We start from the raw sequence: 21,758 nt of genomic DNA, 5'->3' as shown, positions 1-21,758 counted from the left end.
AATAACAGGCTAAATTGATATCATATCCCTTCTGATGACACACTAAGAATTACTTCTGTGATATTCCTGACAAAAATATATAACATAAATCTACTCATGAGGAAACATCAGACAAACCCAAACTGAGGAATACTATAAATGACTGGCCTATACCTCTTAAGAATATTAAAATGCTACACCAAAGACAAAGGCTAAGAAATTGTTCAAGATTAAAGGACATTAAAGGGACACAACTAAATACAATACGTAATCCTGGACTAGCAGGAAAAATGTTTACTCATTCATTTTTTCAAATTTATTTTTGCCATAAAGGGCATCATTGGATCAAGTGAAAAAAGTTGAATGGTCTCTGTGGATCAGATGATATCACTGTATCAAGTTTAATTTCCTAATTTTGATACACTTTTGTACTTTACTATATAGAAGCCTGTCCTATAAAGCATACTTCAGTAAATACATACTGAGAGTAATGAAGCATCATGTCAGCTACTTATTCTCATTTGGTTCAGAAAAATTACACACACACAAATGTGGTAAAATGTGTGAAAGTTCTTTGTACTATTCTTGAATTTTCCTGTAAAATAACATTCTTGAATTTTACCGTGAAATAATCTCAAAATATAACGTTAAAAAGTTTAACTTAAAAAGCACAACAGGGGAGTTCCCATCATGGCTCAGTGGTTAACGAAGCTGACTAGGAACCATGAGGTTGAGGGTTCGATCCCTGGCCTCGCTCAGTGGGTTAAGGATCTGGCATTGCCATGAGCTGTGGTATGGGTTGCAGACGTGGCTCTGATCTCCAGTTGTTGTGCCTGTAACATAGGCCGGAGGCTACAGCTCCGATGGGACCCCTAGCCTGGGAATCACCATATGCTGTGGGTGTGGCCCTAGAAAAGACAAAAAAAAAAAAAAAAGAAATAAAGAAAAAAAAGAAAAAGCACAACAAAACATTTTAATGATTAGATCATCAAATATCATAAAATATAAGTATATACTTACATAAAGATGGAGCATCACAATAAATGATATATACATTGTTTATACATTGCTGGTGTGAATATAAACTTGTACTAACCTCTGCAAAGGGAATTCATTCTTTTTTTTTCTTTTTTTTTTTTTTTTTTTTGTCTTTTTGTCATTTCTTGGGCTGCACCTGCAGCATATGGAGGTTCCCAAGCTAGGGGTCGAATCAGAGCTATAGCCACCGGCCTACACCAGAGCCACAGCAACTCGGGATCCAAGCCAAGTCTGCAACCTACACCACAGCTCACGGCAACGCCGGATCCTTAACCCACTCAGCAAGGCCAGGGATCTAACCCGCAACCTCATGGTTCCTAGTCGGATTTGTTAACCACTAAGCCACGACGGGAACTCCAGGGAATTCATCCTTATCCATCAAAATGATAAATGCACATACCTTGGGACCCTACCCCAGGGTATTTACCCTATGATTATATTCTCACATATGTTTATAATATATAGATATTCATTGTAGCTTCATTTATAATAAGATGCCAAGCAATCTAAGGCACTGGTTAAGAACATGTGACATATCTGCACAATGGAATATTATGAACTTTTTTTAAAGTATGAGGTAATTCTAGGAGTTCCCGTCGTAGTGCAGCGGAAACAAATCCAACTAGGAACCATGAGGTTGCGGGTTCAAAGATCTGGCATTGCTGTGGCTGTAGCTGTGGCTGTGGCTGTGGCCTAGGCCGACAACTGTAGCTCTGATTAGACCCCTAGCCTGAAAACTTACATATGCCGCAGTGTAGCCCTAAAAAGCAAAAAAAAAAAAAAAAAAAAAGTATGAGGTAGTTCTAAATGCACTGATGAAAAGATTTCAAAGATACAATGTTACAGGAAAAATTCAATGTCGAGAACAATGAAGCTAGTGAACTTTTTTAAAATTGATATATAGTTGATGTATAATATTGTTTAAGTTACAGGTGTACGACAGCGATTATGAACATTCACTTTTATGGGGAAAATACACACAAATATGTTTCCAGATGTACAGAGTATCTCTGAGATGCCAATAAAAACTGGCAAATGGTTGCCTCTGGGGAAGGGAACTAAATGGCTAGAGATCAGGAAAGAAAGACTTTTTGCTATATTATTCACGACTTCTGAATTTTTGACCATGTGCATGCATTACCCATTTTTTTAAGTGACAAAGGAATTTATTATATGATTCTATTTCTATGAAATTTCCAGAATAGGCAAATCCATAGCAACAGAAAGCAGATACATGGTTACCAAGGGCTGGGAATAGAATGAAGAAAGGGGTGTTTGACTGCTTCATGGTCCAGGGTTTCCTTTCAGTGTGATGCAAATGTTCTAGATTTGTGGTGATAGTTGCACAACACTGTAAATGTGTTAGGTATCACTGAATTGTATATTTTAAAAAGGTTAAAGTGGTGAACTTTATGTTATGTATGTTACATCACAATAAAAAATCAAATATTTATAAATTAATTATAAACCACTAAAATTGAAAAATCACATTAATTTAATATGATAGTGATATTTTACTGAAATTAAATTGCTAATCACAATACAAATATGGTACCAACAGATATGGTACATAAAAGTATTTAGTGTTCAACAAACTTTTCCAATATGGCATATGAAGGCTCAATACTTTGACCATTCCTAATATGAATATATGAAACCTTTATGTGGTAGGAGTATACCCCATTCTACCTACCTCTGTTCTCACCTGCAATCATGAGATCCTGTAATAATACTCAATTTTATGGTGACTATCCAAAAGATCCAGCATATGCTTATATACTTTTATTCATATCATTTAAAATAAAACCCAAAATTCTAAGTTTCTCTGAGAATTTATAAACCCTTGAGAATATGTCTGTACATCTCCAGGGACCTAAAACCCATTTGAAAAACACTCAACTCTCCACCAGAGAGATATTTTATCACTCCCTTTTTTCCCCCCCTATTTTTGGCTTACCTGTGGCACATGGAGTTCCCAGACCAGGAATCAGATGTGAGCCACAATTGCAGCTTTGGCAACACCAGATCCTTTAACCCACCCTGCCAGGCCAGGGATCAAACCTGAGTCCTGGTGCTGCAGAGACACTGGTGATCCTTTTACACCACAGTGGGAACTCATCACTCCCTTTTTATATTCTTAACCTTCCCCTCTTCATTAGCTCTTTCCTCTCAACCTATAACATATTGCCTTTTAAAAACAACCAAAAAGCCTCTCTGGTTGCCTGCTACTCCTCAAGATACTACTCTCCCCCTTAAAACCAAATTTCTTTATTGATTTATACACATTATTGATTTACATCTACTGCCTTCATTTGCCTGTTTCCACTCATCACATTTCCATTACAATATGACTTTTGTTCTAAACACTTTCTGAATTTTCTCAAACATTACCAATACCTCCAAGCTGTAATGTACCAGTATCTTCTTAATGATGACTCAGTTCTCTGAAGCACTTCAGAGTCAAAGGGCTTAACCAAGGGACTTAAGTACAAATTTTTCAAGAGCCCTTCATTCAGTCATAAAATACTTTTGAATTCCTTCTATCTGATTTAAAACCTGAACAAGAGAAAGTTCCTGCCTTTGCATGCCACAGTTTAGCAAAGAAGAGGCAGATAAACAGATAAAATTGAGAGTACAGTTGAACAGCTTGAGGGTGAATTAATGGTCCCATACTTCATCACAATGAAAAGGAATCAAGAAAAAATGAAAGAATTTCTGTTGCTCTAAAGAATGTAAGTATAGCCATGAGTACAGGCAGTCTAAGGCTTCCTTTATTAATTATTCATTAATTATTAATTTCCAAGGGCTGCTGTAACAAAGTATCACAAACACTTAAAACAACTTTATTGCCTCACAGTCTGAGGACCAGAAGTTTATAATCAAGAGGTCAGCAGGGCTGGAGTTCCCATTGTGGCTCAGTGGGTTAACAAACCTGATTGAGATCCATGACAGTGCAGGTTCAATCCCTGGCCTCCCTCAGTAGGTTCAGGATCCAGAGTTGCCGTGGTCTGTGGTGTGAGTTGCAGATGCAGCTTGGATCCTCTGTTGCGGTAGCTGTGATGTAGGCTGGCAGCTGTAGCTCTGATTCGACCCCTAGCCTGGGAGCTTCCATATGCCTTGAATTCGGCCCCCCCTCCAAAAAAAAAAAAGATGCAGCAGGGCCTTTCTCTTTCTCAAGGATCTAGGGAAGAATCCTTCCACGGCACTTTCTTGCTTTTGGTGATTGCCAGCAATCCTTGGTGATCCTAAGCTTGTGGCTGTAAAATTCCCATCTCTGTCTCCATGGTCACAGGCCTTTTACCCTCTGTATTTCTGTGTCTGTTCTTCATAATGATACTAGCCATTGGACTTAGGGTCCATCCTAATCCAGCATGACCACAACAGATTTGAAAAGAAAAGATTTGAAGTACCCAGTGAAGTGCAACAGAGTGAAAATATACTTTATTAGGACTCTTTCAGTTGAAAAAGAAACGAGGAGTTCCCATTGTGGCACAGCAGAAACGAATCCGACTAGGAACCATGAGGTTGCAGGTTTGATCCCTGGCCTCATTCAGTGGGTTAAGGACCCGGTGTTGCCGTGAGCTGTGGTGTAGGTCACAGGCAAGGCTCAGATCTGGTGCTGCTGTGGCTCTGGCGTAGGCTGGTGGCTACAGCTCAATTAGACCCCTAGCCTGGGAACCTCCATATGCCACGAGTGTGGCCCAAAAAAGAAAAAGAAATTATAAGAAATACAAAAAAAAATTTTAACAAAAAAATGGGAAAAATATTACAAAGAATCAAATTAAAAAATTGAAAATGCAACAAATTTGGCTAAGAGGATGGTATTATGAATAAATGTTTTCACATTTCAATAAATGAATAAATATTATGAATTACAGTTAATCTTATTTGGTTTAATAATGTGGTTATTTAAGAGAAAGCATTTATTTTTAGATACACATGCTGAAGTGTTTAGAGGTGAAGTGACACAACATCTGCAATTTATTTTCAAATGGTCCAGAAAAAAACAAACTGCATACACAGGGAGACCCACAAATGAGATCAAATGTTAACAACCACTGAATTTACTATGATAATTGTATTATTCTTTCAATTTTTCTATAAGTAGAAGATTTTTCAAAATAAAAAGGCAATGGGGAACAAGCACATATTTTAATTAGTACATACAGACTTGGAACTGACTTCAAGGTGGATCACATATAGCATTAAAAGAATGTCAAATGGTGAATATATGCTATACAGGTCTTTCATCTCCCTACTTTTCTATATACAGCCTTCTTCTACTGCAATCACCACAGAAAGCAAGATATTTCTCACAATGCTCTTTTCCCCAGTTAACCTCTCTCTCTAAATGAGAGGCAGAGGGTATCAGGAGGTTGGCACAGGTTCCCCAGTCCAGTGAATGTACTAAATCAGAGAAGGGGATTAAGGGATTAACCGTTGAGTAAATTAACTCCTTCTTCAATTTATCTTAACTCTTAACTCCCTTCTCACATTCAGCAGAGAAGAGAATGAGAAACTATAGAAGAACACAAATAAAGCCCCAAATCAGTAACATGAAATGTATTATAAAGTCTAAATATCATTCTCTGGTAAAGAGATTAGCCACCACAATAAAAATGAAGTTGGCATAGTTAGATCATTATCTGCCACAGCTTAACAATAGAGAAGAAAATGCAATATTCACCTCACAAAGATGGAAAGAAGAGAAAGGGAAAGAGGTAAAGAAAGGTGACAAGGGCAAATCAGTGAACCAAGGCAGAAGCTCAACTGCTATGCCCAGAGCTGTCTCTAGGTATCTCTTTAAATTGATACCAGCTCCAAAAGTCTTTCCCAACTTTGTGCTGACCCAAGTTACCGATCTGAAAAGTCATGAGGAGAACTAAATGGACCAAGGATCCCGGCCAGTTGGGAAAGTCCTTTCTTCGCCATTAAGAAATAAACCCATTCATACGCAAAAACTTCCTTTAGAAGGTTTAAACACTTTGTTGATTTGGGTTTGTATCTTTATTAATTTGCACTGGTATCTGGAATGAATTAACAATTTTACTCTGGGGAATTCCCGTCGTGGCACAGTGGAAACGAATCCGACTAGGAACCATGAGATTTTGGGTAAGATCCCTGGCCTTGCTCAGTGGGTTAAGGATCCAGTGTTGCCGTAAGCTGTGGTGTAGGTCGCAGACACGGCTTGGATCCCACATTGCTGTGGCTGTGGTGTCGGCCTGCAGCTGTAGCTCCAATTCAACCCCTAGCCTGGGAACCTCCATATGCCGCAAATGTGGTGCTTAAAAAGAAAAAAAAAAAAAAATTTTTACTCAAGTTCACTTCTCCAATATCAGTAGTTAATGTCTTCAGACTTTTGTTAAACCAAATCTTTAACACAATTTATTTTCATACTTGAGAAAAAGACCATTATTTGAACAATAAGTTTACGATGAACAATCTTAGACATACGCCTATTGCAAAGTATAAAATCTGAATTATATGATTAATCTAATCATTAAAGATAAATTATGACTACAAAAAATCTGAATTGTCAACAATCTAGTGGTATTATATTAGCTATTTTCAAATATAACATATTCATCCTTGTATATCAATTTAAATCATATTGTAGTAAGACTAGTGAAGTGTAAACCTGATTAACAAAAAGTATAGTCTTGGAGTTCCCATTGTGGCTCAGCGGTAACTAATCTGACTAGTATCCATGAGGACTTGAGTTCAATCCCTAGCTTCACTCAGTGGGTTAAGGATACAGCATTGCTGTGAGCTGTGGTGGGGGTCACAGTCATGGCTCAGATCTGGCGTTGCACAGGCCAGCAGCTGCAGCTCCAATTCGACCCCTAGCCTGGGAATTTCCATATGCCATAGATGTGGCCCTAAAGAGACAAAAAAACAAAACCAAAAACAAAAAGTACAGTCTTACCTGTATGATGTGGATCTAATGTTGTCTTTGCAGAAGCTTCCAAATGATATTTTTCCCTGTAATTATCCTCACGATTAATTTCTCTAGCGCTTTCTTCAGGAGGCAGATTAAAACTGCATATTCTGGGATCATTTTGTGACTGGAGAAATGCATTCTTATTTGCAGGAACCTAAAAGAACAAAACATGTATTTTATGCTGAAATTAAATCTAATTTCCCACATTTCTATATAATAGATTCCTAATTTAAAATATGATGTACTAGTTTCTCATATCTAAATAGGGAATAGATATTTTTAAATAAATTAAAATTCTAATTTTTATTGTTTGTTTTGTTTTGCTTTGCTTTTTGGTGGCACTGGCATCATACAGAAGTTCCCTGGCCAGGAATTCAACCAAGACTGCTGCAATGACAATGGCGGACCCTTAACCTGCTGCGTCAAAAGCGAAGTGATTTTTTTTTTTTTTTTTTTTTTCTTTGGCATGCCAAAGTTCCTGGGCCAGGGATCTAACCTGCACCACAGCGGGGACAATAACAGATCCTTAACCCACTGAGCCATCAGGGAATTCTACTGTTTGCTTTTTAAACTACTTTTATTATTTTATAAAGGCTGAAAGATATCACAGAATGAAAATTATGATTATAATTACACTGTATTTTAAGCAATGTATGAAATGAGTTTTTAAACAAGTCAGAATATGCCATTTTCATAGTCAATTAGGTTTTTTTTTCACTAAATTTCTCAATATTAAAGGCAACACTTCAGAGTTCTCTTGTGGCATAGCAGGTTAAGGATATGTCCTTGTCACTAAATCAGCTCTGGTCATTGCTATGGCACAGGTTTGATCCCTGGCCCAGGAACTTCCATGTGCCAAAGGCATACCCAAAACAAACAAAACAAAAAGCAACACTTTAATATAGTTAATTTTGTAGGTGTGATAATGATACCATCAGTGTGTTGTTATTTTTTAAGAGTCCTTACATTTGAGAGAGAAATACTAAAATATTTACAAATGAAAAAATATTACTGGGACTTGCATCAAAATAAGTGGGGAAGAACTGGGAAGGGAAGTGGAGAGGTGAAGCAAGATAGGTCATAACCTGACAATTGCTAAGGCTGAATAATGGGATTCTTCATATCCTATTTTCTCTATTTTTGTATATTCATTAGTTTTCTGTTGCTGATGTAACAAATAACCACTGAATTAGTAGCTTAAAACATTGTAGATTTATTGTTTTATAATTCTCTAAGTTAGAACTCTGACTTGGGTCTCACTGGTCTAAAATCAAGGTTATCAGGAGTTTCCGTTGTTGCTCAGTCGTTAACGAATCCGACTAGGAACAATGAGGTTGCAGGTTAGATCCCCGGCCTTGCTCAGTGGGTTAAGGATCCGGCGTTGCCGTGAGCTGTGGTGTAGGTCAAAGACGTGGCTCAGATCCTGTGGCTCTGGCATAGGCTGGCGGCTACAGGTCTGTTTAGACCCCTAGCCTGGGAACCTCCATATGCTACGAGTGCAGCCCTAGAAAAGACAAAAAGAAATAAAAATAAAATCAAGGTTATCAGCAGGGCTGTATTTCTTTCTGGAGACTCTAAAGGAGAATACATTTTCTTGATTTCTCAAATTTCTAAAAGCCACCCACATTCCTTGGTTTGTGGCTCCATTTCGCCACTTCAGAATCAATCTTTTTCATTACTATGACCCTCCTTCGATAATCGCATTGCTTTCTCTAACTCTCTCTTCTATCTCCCTTTTCTACTTTTAAGGTCCTTTGTGATTCTCTTGAGCCCACATGGATAAGCCAGGTTAACTCCCCTATCTTAAGGTCCTTAACATTCGTCACTTAGTCAAAGTCCCTTCTGCCATAGGAGTTAACATAGTCACAGGTACCAGGGATTAGGACACGGACATCTCTGGAGGGCCATTTTTCTGCCTACCATAGTATGTTTGAAATGTTTTGTAAATAACAACACTTAGTAACAGACATAGTTGTCACATCCCTATAAATGTTCATTATAATAAATTTCAGAGACATTCAAACACTTATCTGATAAGATTTTAGAAGTAAATCTTGGCAATAAACTAATGAAGCTAATAAATTTTTTGCAACATTTTATTTTGATATAACTTCAAACTTGCAGAAACATTCCAGAAATAACACAAGGAAGTCTCATATATTCTTTACTCCTCCATGCGTGTGTGTGTGTGCGTGCGCGTCTCTACGTATTTGAGAATAAGCTGGAAACACTGTGCTCTTTTACCTCTAAATACTGCAAAGTGTATTTTCAAACAGCAAAAATACTCTCTTACATAATCACAGGATTATCAAAACCAAGTATTTAACATTGATAGTATAAAACTATTACCTAACCTATAGCCCATATTCAAATGTAGTCAATTACACCAATAATGTCTTTTTATAGTTTTTTCTCTGAGTCAGGATGCAATCCCAGATCATACATGTATTAGAGATCATTAAACTGTTGAAATGATGCAGTAAACAAATTTGGCACACGTGCAAAAGCACAACCACTAAGAGATAGCTTTATCATTACCTGCACCTGATTTTGCTCATTAACCTATGTCACCTTCCCTAATAAAAGCCGTGTGGGCTAAAACCTAGACGCCTTTGTTCTGCAGAACAGAATGCCTCCTGATCCCCTACCTTCTAGATGTAAAAGAGTCTGTGTGTTTTATCATGCTGCGCTGTACCTCTTCCAAGATCTCCTGTTGCCCTGCAGCACTGGCCGCAGCATATATGTATTTAGTCAGCATGTTTCTAGACTAGTTCCTTAACCTCTATTCATCTTTTGTACTTTGACATTTTTTAAGAATACAGTCCAATTATTTTGTAGAATGTCCCTCTATTTGAACTCTCTGATGTTTCCTTATGATTAGTTTTAGGTTATGCATTTTAGACAGGAATATCACAGTTCATCATATCAGGAGGCACATATCAATCTGTACCATTAAAGGAGGCAATTCACTTGATTAAAGTGGTATCTGCTAGGTATCCCTGCAAAGTTAGATTTTTCCATTTGTAATTTTTGTTTGGCCATGCCCACAGCATGTGGAAGATCCTAAGGCCAGGAACTGAACCTGTGACACAACAGTCAAACACTGCACAGTGACAACACTGGATCTTTTTAACCCACTGTACCACAAGGGGCCTCCCATCTATTTGTAATTTTTAAAAGTATATTGTAAGGAGATGGTTGAGTCTATTCAAATACCCTGTTTCCTGGAGGTTCCATCATGGCTCAGTAGTAGTTACCATGACTAGTATCCATGAGGACACAAGTTCAATCCCTGGCCTCTCTAGTGGGTTGACGATATGGTGCAGGTTGCAGACACAGTTCGGATCCCATTTTGCTGTGCCTGTGGTGTAGGCAAGCAGCTACAGCTCAGATTCAACCTCTAGCCTGGAAACAACCATATGCCGCACGTGTGAACTAAAAAGCAAAAAAAATAAATATATATATATATATATATATCCTATTTCCCGAGCAAACATTCACCCGCTAGTTTTGAAAGCCAGTGATACTTTGCAACACAATCATTACTTCTATTTTTATCATTTACCAAAACTCTCTAAGACAGAGCTTATTTTTCTCCTCATTTATATATTCACCTATATTGGCATGGATTCTGACTTCCATGATATTCCATAGGCTATTATTCATTAGTATACATATTTTAATTACTCACTGAATTTATTACATTTATAATTGTACACTGATTATCACAACCCAATTTTATACCATTTCCATCCCAAATCCCCAGCATATCCCCCACCGCCACCCTGTATCATTTATAAAGTGTAACTTTTTCAAAGTCTGTGAGTCAGAATCTGTTCTGCAAAGAAGTTCATTGTGTGCTTTTTTTAGCTTCCACATGTCAATGAAAGCATTTGATGTTGGTGACTCACTGTATGGCTGACTTCACTTAGCATGATAGTTTCTAGGTCCATCCATGTTTCTAAAAATGCCGGTATTTCATTCCCTTTAATGGCTGAGTAATATTCCATTGTGTATAGGCACCACATCTTCTTGATCCACTCCTCTGTCGATGGACATTTAGGTTGTTTCCACGGCTTAGCTGTTGCAAATAGTGTCGCAATGAACACTGGAGTACATGTGTCTTTGCGAGTCATGGTTTTCTCTGGATAGATGCCCAGGAGGGGGTTTGCTATATCAAATGGTAATTCTATTTTTAGATTTCTGAGGAATCTCCGTATGGGTTTCCACAGTGGTTTCACCAATTTACAATCCCACCAACAGTGTAATAGGGTTCCTTTTTCTCCACACCCTCTCCAGCACTTATTGTTTGTAGACTTTTTGAGGATGGCCATTCTGGCTGGTGTAAGGTGGTACCTCATCGTGGTTTTGATTTGCATTTCTCTAATCATGAGTGATGCTGAACGTCTTTTCATGTGTTTTTTAGGCCATCCGTATGTCTTCTTTGGAGAACTGTCTGTTTAGATCTTCTGCCCATTTTTTGATGGGGTTGTTTGTTTCTTTGGTATTGAGCAGTAGGAGGTGTTTATAAATTTTGGAGATTGATCCCTTGTCCGTCGATTCACTTGCAAAGATTTTCTCCCATTCTGTGGCTTGTCTTTTCGTTTTGTTTAGGGTTTCCTTTGCTGTGCAGCAAACCTTTTAAGTTTCATTAAGTTCCATTTGTTAATTTTTGTTTTTACTGTCATTACTCTAAGAGGTGGATCTGAGAAGGTGCTGCTGTCGTTTATGTCAGAGAGTGTTTGGCCTATGTTTTCCTGGAAGAGTTTTATAGTGTCTGGTCTTATATCTAGGTCTTCAATCCATTTGGAGTTTATTTTTGTGTATGGTGTTAGGGAGTGTTCTCATTTCATTCTTTTCCATGTGGCTGTCCAGTTTCCCAGCACCACTTAACTGGACAGGCTGCCTCTTCTCCAGTGTATGTTCTTGTCTCCTTTGTCATAGATTAGTTGGCTGTAGGTGCATGGGTTTAATTCTGGGCTTTCTATCCTGTTCCACTGAGCTGTATGTCTGTCTTTGTGCCAGTACCATACGGTTTTGATGATTGTTGCTTTGTAGTGTGGTCTGAAGTCCAGGAGCCTGATTCCTCCAGCTCCATTTTTCTTTTTCAGGATGTCTTTGGTTATTCCGGGTCTTTTGTGCTTCCGAACAAACTTTAAAATAGCGAGTTCCGTGAAAAATGTCCTTGGTAATTAGATAAGGATTGCATTGAATCTGTAGATTGCCTTGGGTAGTATGGTCATTTTGATAATATTGACTCTTCCAATCCAAGAGCATGGAAATTATGTCTTTCCATCTCTTTGCGTCATCTTTGATTTCTTTCATCGGGATCTTATAGTTTTCAGAGTGCACGTCTTTTGTCTCTTTAGGTAGGTTTACTCCTAGCTGTTTTATTCTTTTGGATGCAATGGTAAACGGGATTGCTTCCCTAATTTCTCTTTCTGATCTTTCATTGTTAGTATATAGAAATGACGTCGATTTCTGTGTACTGATTTTGTATCCTGCGACTTTGCCAAATTCACGGATGAGCTCTAACAGTACTCTGGTAGAGTCTTTAGGGCTGTCTAGGTATAGTATCATGTCATCCGCAAATAGTGACAGTTTTACTTCTTCCTTTCCAATTTGGATTCCTTTTACCTCTTTTACTTCTCTGATTGCCGTGGCTAGGACTTCCAAAACTATGTTGAAGAGTAGAGGCGAGAGCAGACATCCTCGTCTGGTTCCTGATCTCAGCGGGAATTCTTTCAGCTTTTCACCACTGAGAATGATGTCTGCTGTGGGTTTTTCCTATACGGCTTTTATTATGTTGAGGTAGGTTCCCGCTATGCCCACTTTCTGAAGGTTTTTTTTTTTTTTTTAATCAGAAATGTGTGTTGGATTTTGTCAAAGGCTTTTTCTGCGTCTATTGAGAGGATCATGTGGTTTTTATTCTTCAGTTTGTTAATGTGGTGTATCACACTGATGGATTTGTGGATATTGAAGAACCCTTGCCTCCCTGGGATAAATCCCACTTGATCATGATGTACAGTCCTTTTAATGTATTGTTGGATGCAGTCTGCTAGTATTTTGTTGAGGATTTTTGCATCTATGTTCATCAGTGAAACTGGCCTGTGGTTTTCCTTTTTGTGCGGCGTCCTTGTCTGGTGTTGGTATCGGGGTGATGGTGGCCTCATAGAATGAGTTTGGGAGTATCCCTTCCACTGCAATTTTTTGAAATAGATTCAGAAGGAGAGGTGTTAGCGCTTCTCTAAATGTTTGATAGAATTCACCTGTGAAGCCATCTGGTCGCGGACTTTTGTTTGTCGGAAGTTTTTTAATCACACTTTCAATTTCAGTACTTGTGATTGGTCTGTTCATCTTCTCTCCATCATCTTGGTTTAGTTTTGGAAGATTGTACCTTCCTAAGAATTTGCCCATTTCTTCTAGGTTTTTCGTTTTATTGGCGTACAGTTGCACATAGTAGTCTCTTATGATCCTTTGTATTTCTGTGATGTCCGTTGTTACTTCTCCTTTTTTGTTTCTAACTTTATTGATTTGAGTCCTCTCTCTTTTTTGCTTGACAAGTCTGGCTAAGGGTTTATCAATTTTGTTGATCTTTTCAAAGAACCAGCTTTTCGTTTCATTGATCTTTTTTCTGTGGTTTTCTTCGTTTCTAGTTCATTGATTTCTGCTCTGATCTTTATGATTTGATTTCTTTCTTTCTACTAACTTTTGGTCTTGTCTGTTCTCTCTAGAGCTGCTTTAGATGTAAAGTTAGCTTGTTTATTTGAGCTTTTTCTTGTTTCCTGAGGTGGGCTTGTATTGCTATGAACTTTCTTCTTAGGACGGCTTTTGCTGCATCCCATAGGTTTGGGAGTGTTGTATCTTTGGTGTCATTTGCTGTTAGATATTTTTTAATTTCCTCTTTGATTTCTTCAGTGATCCATTGGTTGTTTAGTAGCATGTTGTTGAGTCTCCACGTGTTTGTGTTTTTTGCAGGTTTTTTTCTTGTTGTTGATTTCCAGTCATATAGCGTTGTGGTCGGAAAAGATGCTTGATATGATTTCAATTTTCTTAAAGTTACTGAGGTTGGATTTGTAGCCCAGGATGTGACCAGTCCTAGAGACTGATCCATGTGCATTTGAGAAGAATGTGTATTCTGTTGCTATTGGATGGGATGTCCTATAAATACCTATTAGGTCCGTCTGGTTTAATGTGTCATTCAGGGCCTGTGTTTCCTTATTGATTTTCTGTCTGGATGATCTGCCCATTGCTGTAAGTGGGGTGTTAAAGCCCCCCGCTATGATTGTGTTATTGTCGATTTGTCCTTTGAAGGTTGTTAGCAGTTGCCTTATATATTGTGGTGAACCTATGTTGGGTGTGTAGATATTTAAAATTGTTATATCTTCTTCTTGGATGGATCCTTTGATCATCAGGTAGTGACCTTCCTTGTCCCTTAAAATATTCTTCATTTTAGGGTCTATTTTGTCTGATATGAGTATTGTCGCTCCAGCTTTCTTTTGATTCCCGTTTGCATGGAATATTTTCTTCCATCCTCTCACTTTCAAGTTGAATGTGTCCCTAGAAGTGAAGTGGGTCTCCTGAAGACAGCATATCTATGGGTCTTGTTTTTGTATCCATTCAGCCAGTCTATGTCTTTTGGTTGGGGCGTTTAGTCCATTAACATTTCAGGTAATTACTGATATGTATGTTATTATTGCCATTTTATTAATTGCTTTGGATTTGTTTTTGCTGCTCTTTTGTCTTCCCTTCTCCTCTTGTTCTCTCCTCTTGAGGTTTGATGACTATTTTCAGTGTTGTATTTGAGTTGGCTTTTCTTATTTGTTTGTGTATCAATTGTAGATTTTTGGTTTGCTGTTATTTTGAAATTTTGGTGTAGAGTCTGTACACACACACACACACACACACACACATATATGGGATTGTTTTAAGTTGTTGGTCTCTTAATTGCAAGTGCATCTCCAGTGTCCTGCATTTGTACCCACCTCTTCTCACGATTTCTGATTTTGGTGGCATAATTGTGCGTGGATGACTTCGTATCTTTACTGTATCTATACCTTTACTGGTGAGCCTTGTCATTTGTGGTATTTTTGTTTCTGGTTGCGGCCTTTTCTTTTCTGCCTGGAGACGTTCTTTTAGTATTTGTTGTAAGGCTGGTTTAGTGTTGCTGCATTCTCTCAGCTTTTGCTTATCTGTGAAGCTTTTGATTTTTCCTTCAAATCTGAATGAGAGCCTCGCTGGGTAAAGTAGTCTTGCTTGGAGGTTTTTTCCTTTCATCATGTTAAGTATATCCTGCCACTCCCTTCTGGCCTGCAGAGTTTCTGCTGAAAAATCTGCCAGTGACCTTATTGGGGTTCCCTTGTATGTTATTTGTTTCTTTTCCCTAGCTGCTTTCAAGATTTTCTCTTTGTCTTTAATTTTGGTCCGTTTGATTAATAGGTGTCTCGGGGTGTTCCTCCTTGGGTTTATTTTATATGGTACTCGTTGTGCTTCCTGGATTTGAGTGAGTGGTTCCTTTCCCATGTTAGGGAACTTTTCGGCTCTTATCTCTTCAAATATTTTGTCTGTCCCCTTCTCTCTCTCTTCTCCTTCTGGCACCCCTATAATATGGATGTTGGTGCGTTTAATGTTGTCCCAGAGTTCTCTGAGACTCTCTTCATTTGTTTTCAATCTCTTTTCTCTTTTCTGTTCCGCATCCATGATTTCCACAATCTGTCCTCCACCTTGCTTACTCTTTCTTCTGCCTCCTGTATTCTGCTGTTGGCTGCTTCTAGCGAATTTTTTATTTCAGTTATTTGTATTTTGCATCTCTTCTTGCTTAAGTTTTATATCTTGCATCTCTTTGCTCAGCATTTCCTGTAAGTTATCCTTTTTTTTTTTTTTTTTTTTTGTCTTTTTGCCATTTCTTGGGCCACTCCCACGGCATAGGGAGGTTCCCAGGCTAGGGGTTGAATCGGAGCTGTAGCCACCGGCCTACGCCATAGCAACGTGGGATCCGAGCCGCGTCTGCAAACTACACCACAGCTCATGGCAACGCCGGATCGTTAACCCACTGAGCAAGGGCAGGGATCGAACCCACAACCTCATGGTTCCTAGTCGGATTCGTTAACCACTGCGCCACGACGGGAACTCCAAGTCATCCATCTTTGCCTCTAGTTTATTTCCAATGTCTTCCATTATCTTCAGCATCAACAGTCTAAAGTCTTTTTCCTGGAGGCTAAGCATCTCCTGATCACTTTTCTGGGGTTTTTTCCTTTCTCCCTTATCTGAGTTATAGTTCTCTGTCCTTTCATTTTGATAGGTTTTTGGTGTGGTGACCTTTTTATAGATAGTAGAGTTGTAGCCTCTCTTACTTCTGGTCTCCGCCCCCCTTGTGGCTGAAGCTGGTATGGGGGCTTGCTGTAGGCTTCCTGATGGGGGGACTGAGGCCTGCCCACTGGTAGGTGGAGCTGATTCTTATCCCTCTGGTAGGTGGGGCTTTGTCTCTGGATGGGATTAGAGGCGGCTGTGTGCCTTGGGGGGGGGGGGGTCTTTAGGCAGCCTGTTTACTAATGGTTGAGGCCGTGAGCCCACCTGGATGGTTGTTTGGCCTGGGCCTTCTCAGCAGCTGACTGATGGGTGGGGCCAGATTTTCCCAAAATGGCCACCTCCAGAGAAAGGCACACTGATGACTATTCCCAAGAGCTTTGCTTCCAATGCCCTTCCCCCACAACAAGCCACACTCACCCCTGGTTTCCCAGGAGATCCTCCAAGAATGGCAGTCAGGTCCGACCCAGATTCCTATGGAGATTTTGCTTTGCCCTGGGACGCGTGCACATGAAAGCCTGTGTGCGCCTTTTAAGAATGGGGTCTCCGTTTCCCCCAGTCCCATGGAGCTCCTGTGCACAAGCCCCACTGGCCTTCAATGCCAGATGCTCCGGGGGCTCTTCCTCCCAGTGCCAAATCCCCAAGCATGAGGACTCGACGTGGGGCTTAAAACTCTCACTCCTGTAGGTGCGTCTCTGTGAACCAGTTACTTTCTGGTCTGTGGGGCTTCCCACCTGGGAGGTATGGGGTTGCTTATATCTCGCAATCTACCCTCCTACCTCTTGATGTGGCCTCCTCTTTGTCTTTGGGAGTAGGATATCTTTTTGAGATTTTCCAATCCATTTGGTTGAAGATTGCTCAGCCTTTGGTTGTAATTTTGTTGTTTTTAGGAGAGAAGTTGAGCTCCGGTCCTTCTATTCCACCATCTTAATCCCATCTCTGCCTACTCTTTCCCATGGGCCTGCTATAAGATCACTAGTGTGGACCTCAATGATTGAGTGGAGGCAGGAGAGCTGAGAATTATCCCCCACTGAAACACACATGGAGCACTCAGTGAAAAGCCAAGCCCCAGCAAAGCAGGTCTTCCAGCTCTGTGGCATCACCTCCTGGTATAGGGTCCTTTGGGCTAGATCTTCTTGGCCGGGAACTTGAGGTTAAAGTCATGGCCACACTCTCAAAGGTCACTGATCCCTGAGACCCTCCTTGTACAGGGGACCACGCTTTCTCTCCCGCCACCTTGGTACAACTGTTCTGGAACCTCTGATCCGGGGGACTATTCATTAGTATATTTATTTTGATGCTCGATTTGTCCCAGATTTTGTATTTATCAGACCAGTTAAGTAAAAAAAACAAAAAAAAACAAACTCAGTCACCAAAATAATACTTTCTTAGTATGAATTAATTCAATCTAAGATGAGAAATAACTTTAAAACAAGAATTTAAGAATGGAGTAGACAAAGCAAAGCAACAATAAAGTTGACAAAGGTCTGCATGTTGCCCTGCTTAAAACAGCCGTATAATTTCAAAAAAGTCTATTTCATTTCTTTTTAAAGATTATTTAGTTTCTTGCTATTAATTTATAAGAAGAAATGAATGAATCAGAAAATAAACCTACGGACAAGAGTGTCAAGATGATTCAGTGGGGGCCAGAACAGTCTTTTTGAAAAATATTCCTGGAACAACTAGATATCCCCATGAAAGGATATGAAGGATGGATGAAATCAGACTCCTACCTCACACCGTACACAAAAACTAACTCAAAATGAATCACAGGCTGAAATATAAGAGCTAAAACTATACTATTCTTAGTAGAAAATACAGTAAATTTTCATAACTTCATTAGATATAACACTAAAACCACAAGTATACCAGGAAAAAATTAAATGAAAGGGAGTTCATTAAAATGTGTAATTTTGTGCTGCCAATATCATCAAGAAAATAAAAGACACCTCTCCAAAGTGGGTATAGAGGGAACATTCCTGAATATAATCAAAGCCATTTATGATAAACCCACAGCAAATATAATCCTCAATGGGGAAAAACTGAAAGCCTTCTCACTCAAATCTGGAACAAGACAGGGATGCCCACTCTCACCACTGCTCTTCAACATAGTTTTGGAAGTCCTGGCCACAGCAATTAGACAAACAAAAGAAATAAAAGGCATCCATATAGGAAGAGAAGAGATAAAACTGTCACTGTATGCAGATGACATGATACTATACGTAGAAAACCCTAAGGACTCAACCCCAAAACTACTTGAACTGATTAATAAATTCAGCAAAGTGGCAGGATGTAAGATTAACATTCAGAAGTCAGTTGCATTTCTGTATACCAGCAATGAAACATTAGAAAAGGAATACAAAAATACGATACCTTTTAAAATTGTACCTCACAAAATCAAATACCTCGGAATACACCTGACCAAGGAGGTAAAGGACGTATATGCCGAGAACTATAAAACTTTAATCAAAGAAATCAAAGAAGATGTAAAGAAATGGAAAGATATTCCATGTTCCTGGATTGGGAAAATCAATATTGTAAAAATGGCCATACTACCCAAAGCAATCTACAGATTCAATGCAATCCCTATCAAATTACCCATGACATTTGTCATAGAACTAGAACAAATAATCCAAACATTTATATGGAACAACAAAAGACCCAGAATCGCCAAAGCAATCCTGAGAAACAAAAACCAAGCAGGAGGCATAACTCTCCCAGACTTCAAGAAATACTACAAAGCCACAGTCATCAAAACAGTGTGGTACTGGTACAAAAACAGACAGACAGACCAATGGAACAGAAGAGAGAATCCGGAAATAAACCCTGACACCTATGGTCAATTAATCTTTGACAAGGGAGGCAAGAACATAAAATGGGAAAAAGAAAGTCTATTCAGCAAGCATTGCTGGGAAACCTGGACAGCTGCATGCAAAGCAATGAAACTAGAACACACCCTCACACCATGCACAAAAATAAACTCCAAATGGCTGAAAGACTTAAATATACGACAGGACACCATCAAACTCCTAGAAGAAAACATAGGCAAAACACTCTCTGACATCAACATCATGAATATTTTCTCAGGTCAGTCTCCCAAAGCAATAGAAACTAGAGCAAAAATAAACCCATGGGACCTCATCAAACTGAAAAGCTTTTGCACAGCAAAGGAAACCAAAAAGAAAACAAAAAGACAACTTACAGAATGGGAGAAAATAGTTTCAAATGATGCAACTGACAAGGGCTTAATCTCTAGAATATATAAGCAACTTATACAACTCAACAGCAAAAAAACCAATCAATCAATGGAAAAATGGGCAAAAGACCTGAATAGACATTTCTCCAAAGAAGATATACAGATGGCCAACAAACACATGAAAAAATGCTCAACATCGCTGACTATAAGAGAAATGCAAATCAAAACTACCATGAGATACCACCTCACACCAGTCAGAATGGCCATCATTAATAAATCCACAAATAACAAGTGCTGGAGGGGCTGTGGAGAAAAGGAAACCCTCCTGCACTGCTGGTGGGAATGGAAACTGGTACAGCCACTATGGAGAACAGTTTGGAGATACCTTAGAAATCTATACATAGAACTTCCATATGACCCTGCAATCCCACTCTTGGGCATCTATCCGGACAAAGCTCTACTTAAAAGAGACACATGCACCCGCATTTTCATTGCAGCACTATTCACAATAGCCAGGACATGGAAACAATCCAAATGTCCATCAACAGATGATTGGATTCGGAAGAGGTGGTATATATACACAATGGAATACTACTCAGCCATAAAAAAGAATGACATAATGCCATTTGCAGCAACATAGATGGAACTAGAGAATCTCATCCTGAGTGAAATGAGCCAGAAAGACAAAGACAAATACCATATGATATCACTTATAACTGGAATCTAATATCCAGCACAAATGAACATCTCCTCAGAAAAGAAAAACATGGACTTGGAGAAGAGACTTGTGGTTGCCTGATGGGAGGGGGAGGGAGTGGGAGGGATCGGGAGCTTGGGCTTATCAGACACAACCTAGAATAGATTTACAAGGAGATCCTGCTGAATAGCATTGAGAACTATGTCTAGATACTCATGTTGCAACAGAAGAAAGAGTGGGGGAAAAACTGTAATTGCAATGTATACATGTAAGGATAACCTGACCCCCTTGCTGTACAGTGGGAAAATAAAAAAAATAAAAAAAAAAAAAAAGAAAAGACAAGCAAAAGAAATATTTGCAAATCATATATGTGATAAGAAATGTCTGTACAGAGTATATAAAGAATACTTATAGACTGTTCTGCTCAGTGGAAATGAATCTGACTAGTATCCACAAGGACACAGGTTTGATCCCTGGCCTTGCTCAGTGGGTTAAGAATCTGGCGTTGCTGAGAGCTGTGATGTAGGTCGCAGACATGGCTCCGATCTGGCATTACTATGACTGTGGTATAGGCCACCGTCTATAGCTCCAATTTGACCCCTCACCTGGGAACCTTCATATGCCGCAGGTGCAACCCTAAAGAGACCAAAAAAAAAAAAAAAAAAAAAAAAAGGAACACTTACAACTCTTTAAAAAATTTAAAAAAAAGTAAACAATTCAACTTAAAAAAAGACAAAGGATATGAATAAGACAATTCTCCAAAGATACAAAAATGGCCAATAAGCACATATAAAGATGTTGAACAACATTACCCATCAGGGAGATAGAAGTCAAAACCCCAAATGAGGAGTTCCAATTGTGGCTCAGCTGGATAAGAATCCAATACAGTGCCTGTGAGGATTCGGGTTTGATCCCTGGCCTCACTAGGTGTGTTAAGGATCCACCATTGCCTCAAGCTGTGGTGTAGGTCACAGAGGAAGCTTCAATCCCGTATTGCTATGGCTATGACATAGGCCTGCAGCTGCAGCTCCAATTCAGCCCCTAGCCTGGGAACTTCCATATGCCACAGAGGTGGCTGAAAGAGGGGGGAAAAAGAGAGAGAGAGATTACCTCACCCATAGCATGGTTATAATCTAAAGACAACAACAATGCCTGTCGACCTGGATGTGGAACATAGTATTCATCAAACAGTAATGGTGGGAATGAAACAATACGTCTGGCAGTTCATTAAAAAGTTAACCACACCAAAACAAACAATCCAAAATTTTATATGGAACCATAAAAGACCCAGAATTGCCAAAGTAGTCCTAAGCGGAAAAAAAAAAAAAAAAACAAGGAGGAGGCAAAATTCTCCCAGACTTCAGGCACTATTACAAAGCTACAGTAATCAAATAGTGTGATACTGGTACAAAATCAGACAAACAGACCAATGGAACAGAATAGAGAGCCCAAAAATAAACCCAGACACTTACTGTCAAACAATCTTTAACAAAAGAGGCAAGAATATAAAATGAGAAAATTACAGTCTCTTCAGACAGTGGTGCTGGCAAAACTGGACAGCTGCATGTAAATCAACAGAACTAGAACACACCCTCACACCA

At 39.1% G+C, this 21,758-nt stretch overlaps 1 protein-coding gene and 1 long non-coding RNA gene across 2 annotated transcripts in view; one reads left to right on the top strand and one right to left on the bottom strand.

Annotated features, from left to right (window-relative positions):
* The window catches only part of RAD54B (RAD54 homolog B), a 119,870-nt gene that overhangs the window by 75,659 nt on the left and 22,453 nt on the right, over positions 1-21,758 (bottom strand). Inside the window, 1 exon segment of the mRNA XM_021089101.2 lies at positions 6,944-7,112. Within this exon segment, the coding sequence (XP_020944760.2) occupies positions 6,944-7,112 (169 nt within the window).
* LOC146403788 (uncharacterized) lies at positions 7,396-18,534 on the top strand. Its single transcript, XR_014844987.1, has 2 exons — positions 7,396-8,291; positions 16,095-18,534. It is a non-coding gene; the product is annotated as an uncharacterized LOC146403788 (long non-coding RNA).

This window comes from Sus scrofa, chromosome 4 (genome assembly GCF_054392235.1).
Source record: "Sus scrofa isolate SSC_HxYL_T2T_F1_AM1 chromosome 4, Sscrofa_HxYL_maternal_Yorkshire_Landrace_v2.0, whole genome shotgun sequence".
Classification (NCBI taxonomy): Eukaryota; Metazoa; Chordata; class Mammalia; order Artiodactyla; family Suidae; genus Sus; species Sus scrofa.
The sequence above is the reverse complement of the archived record's forward strand: the minus strand, read 5'-3'. Positions and strand labels throughout refer to the sequence as shown.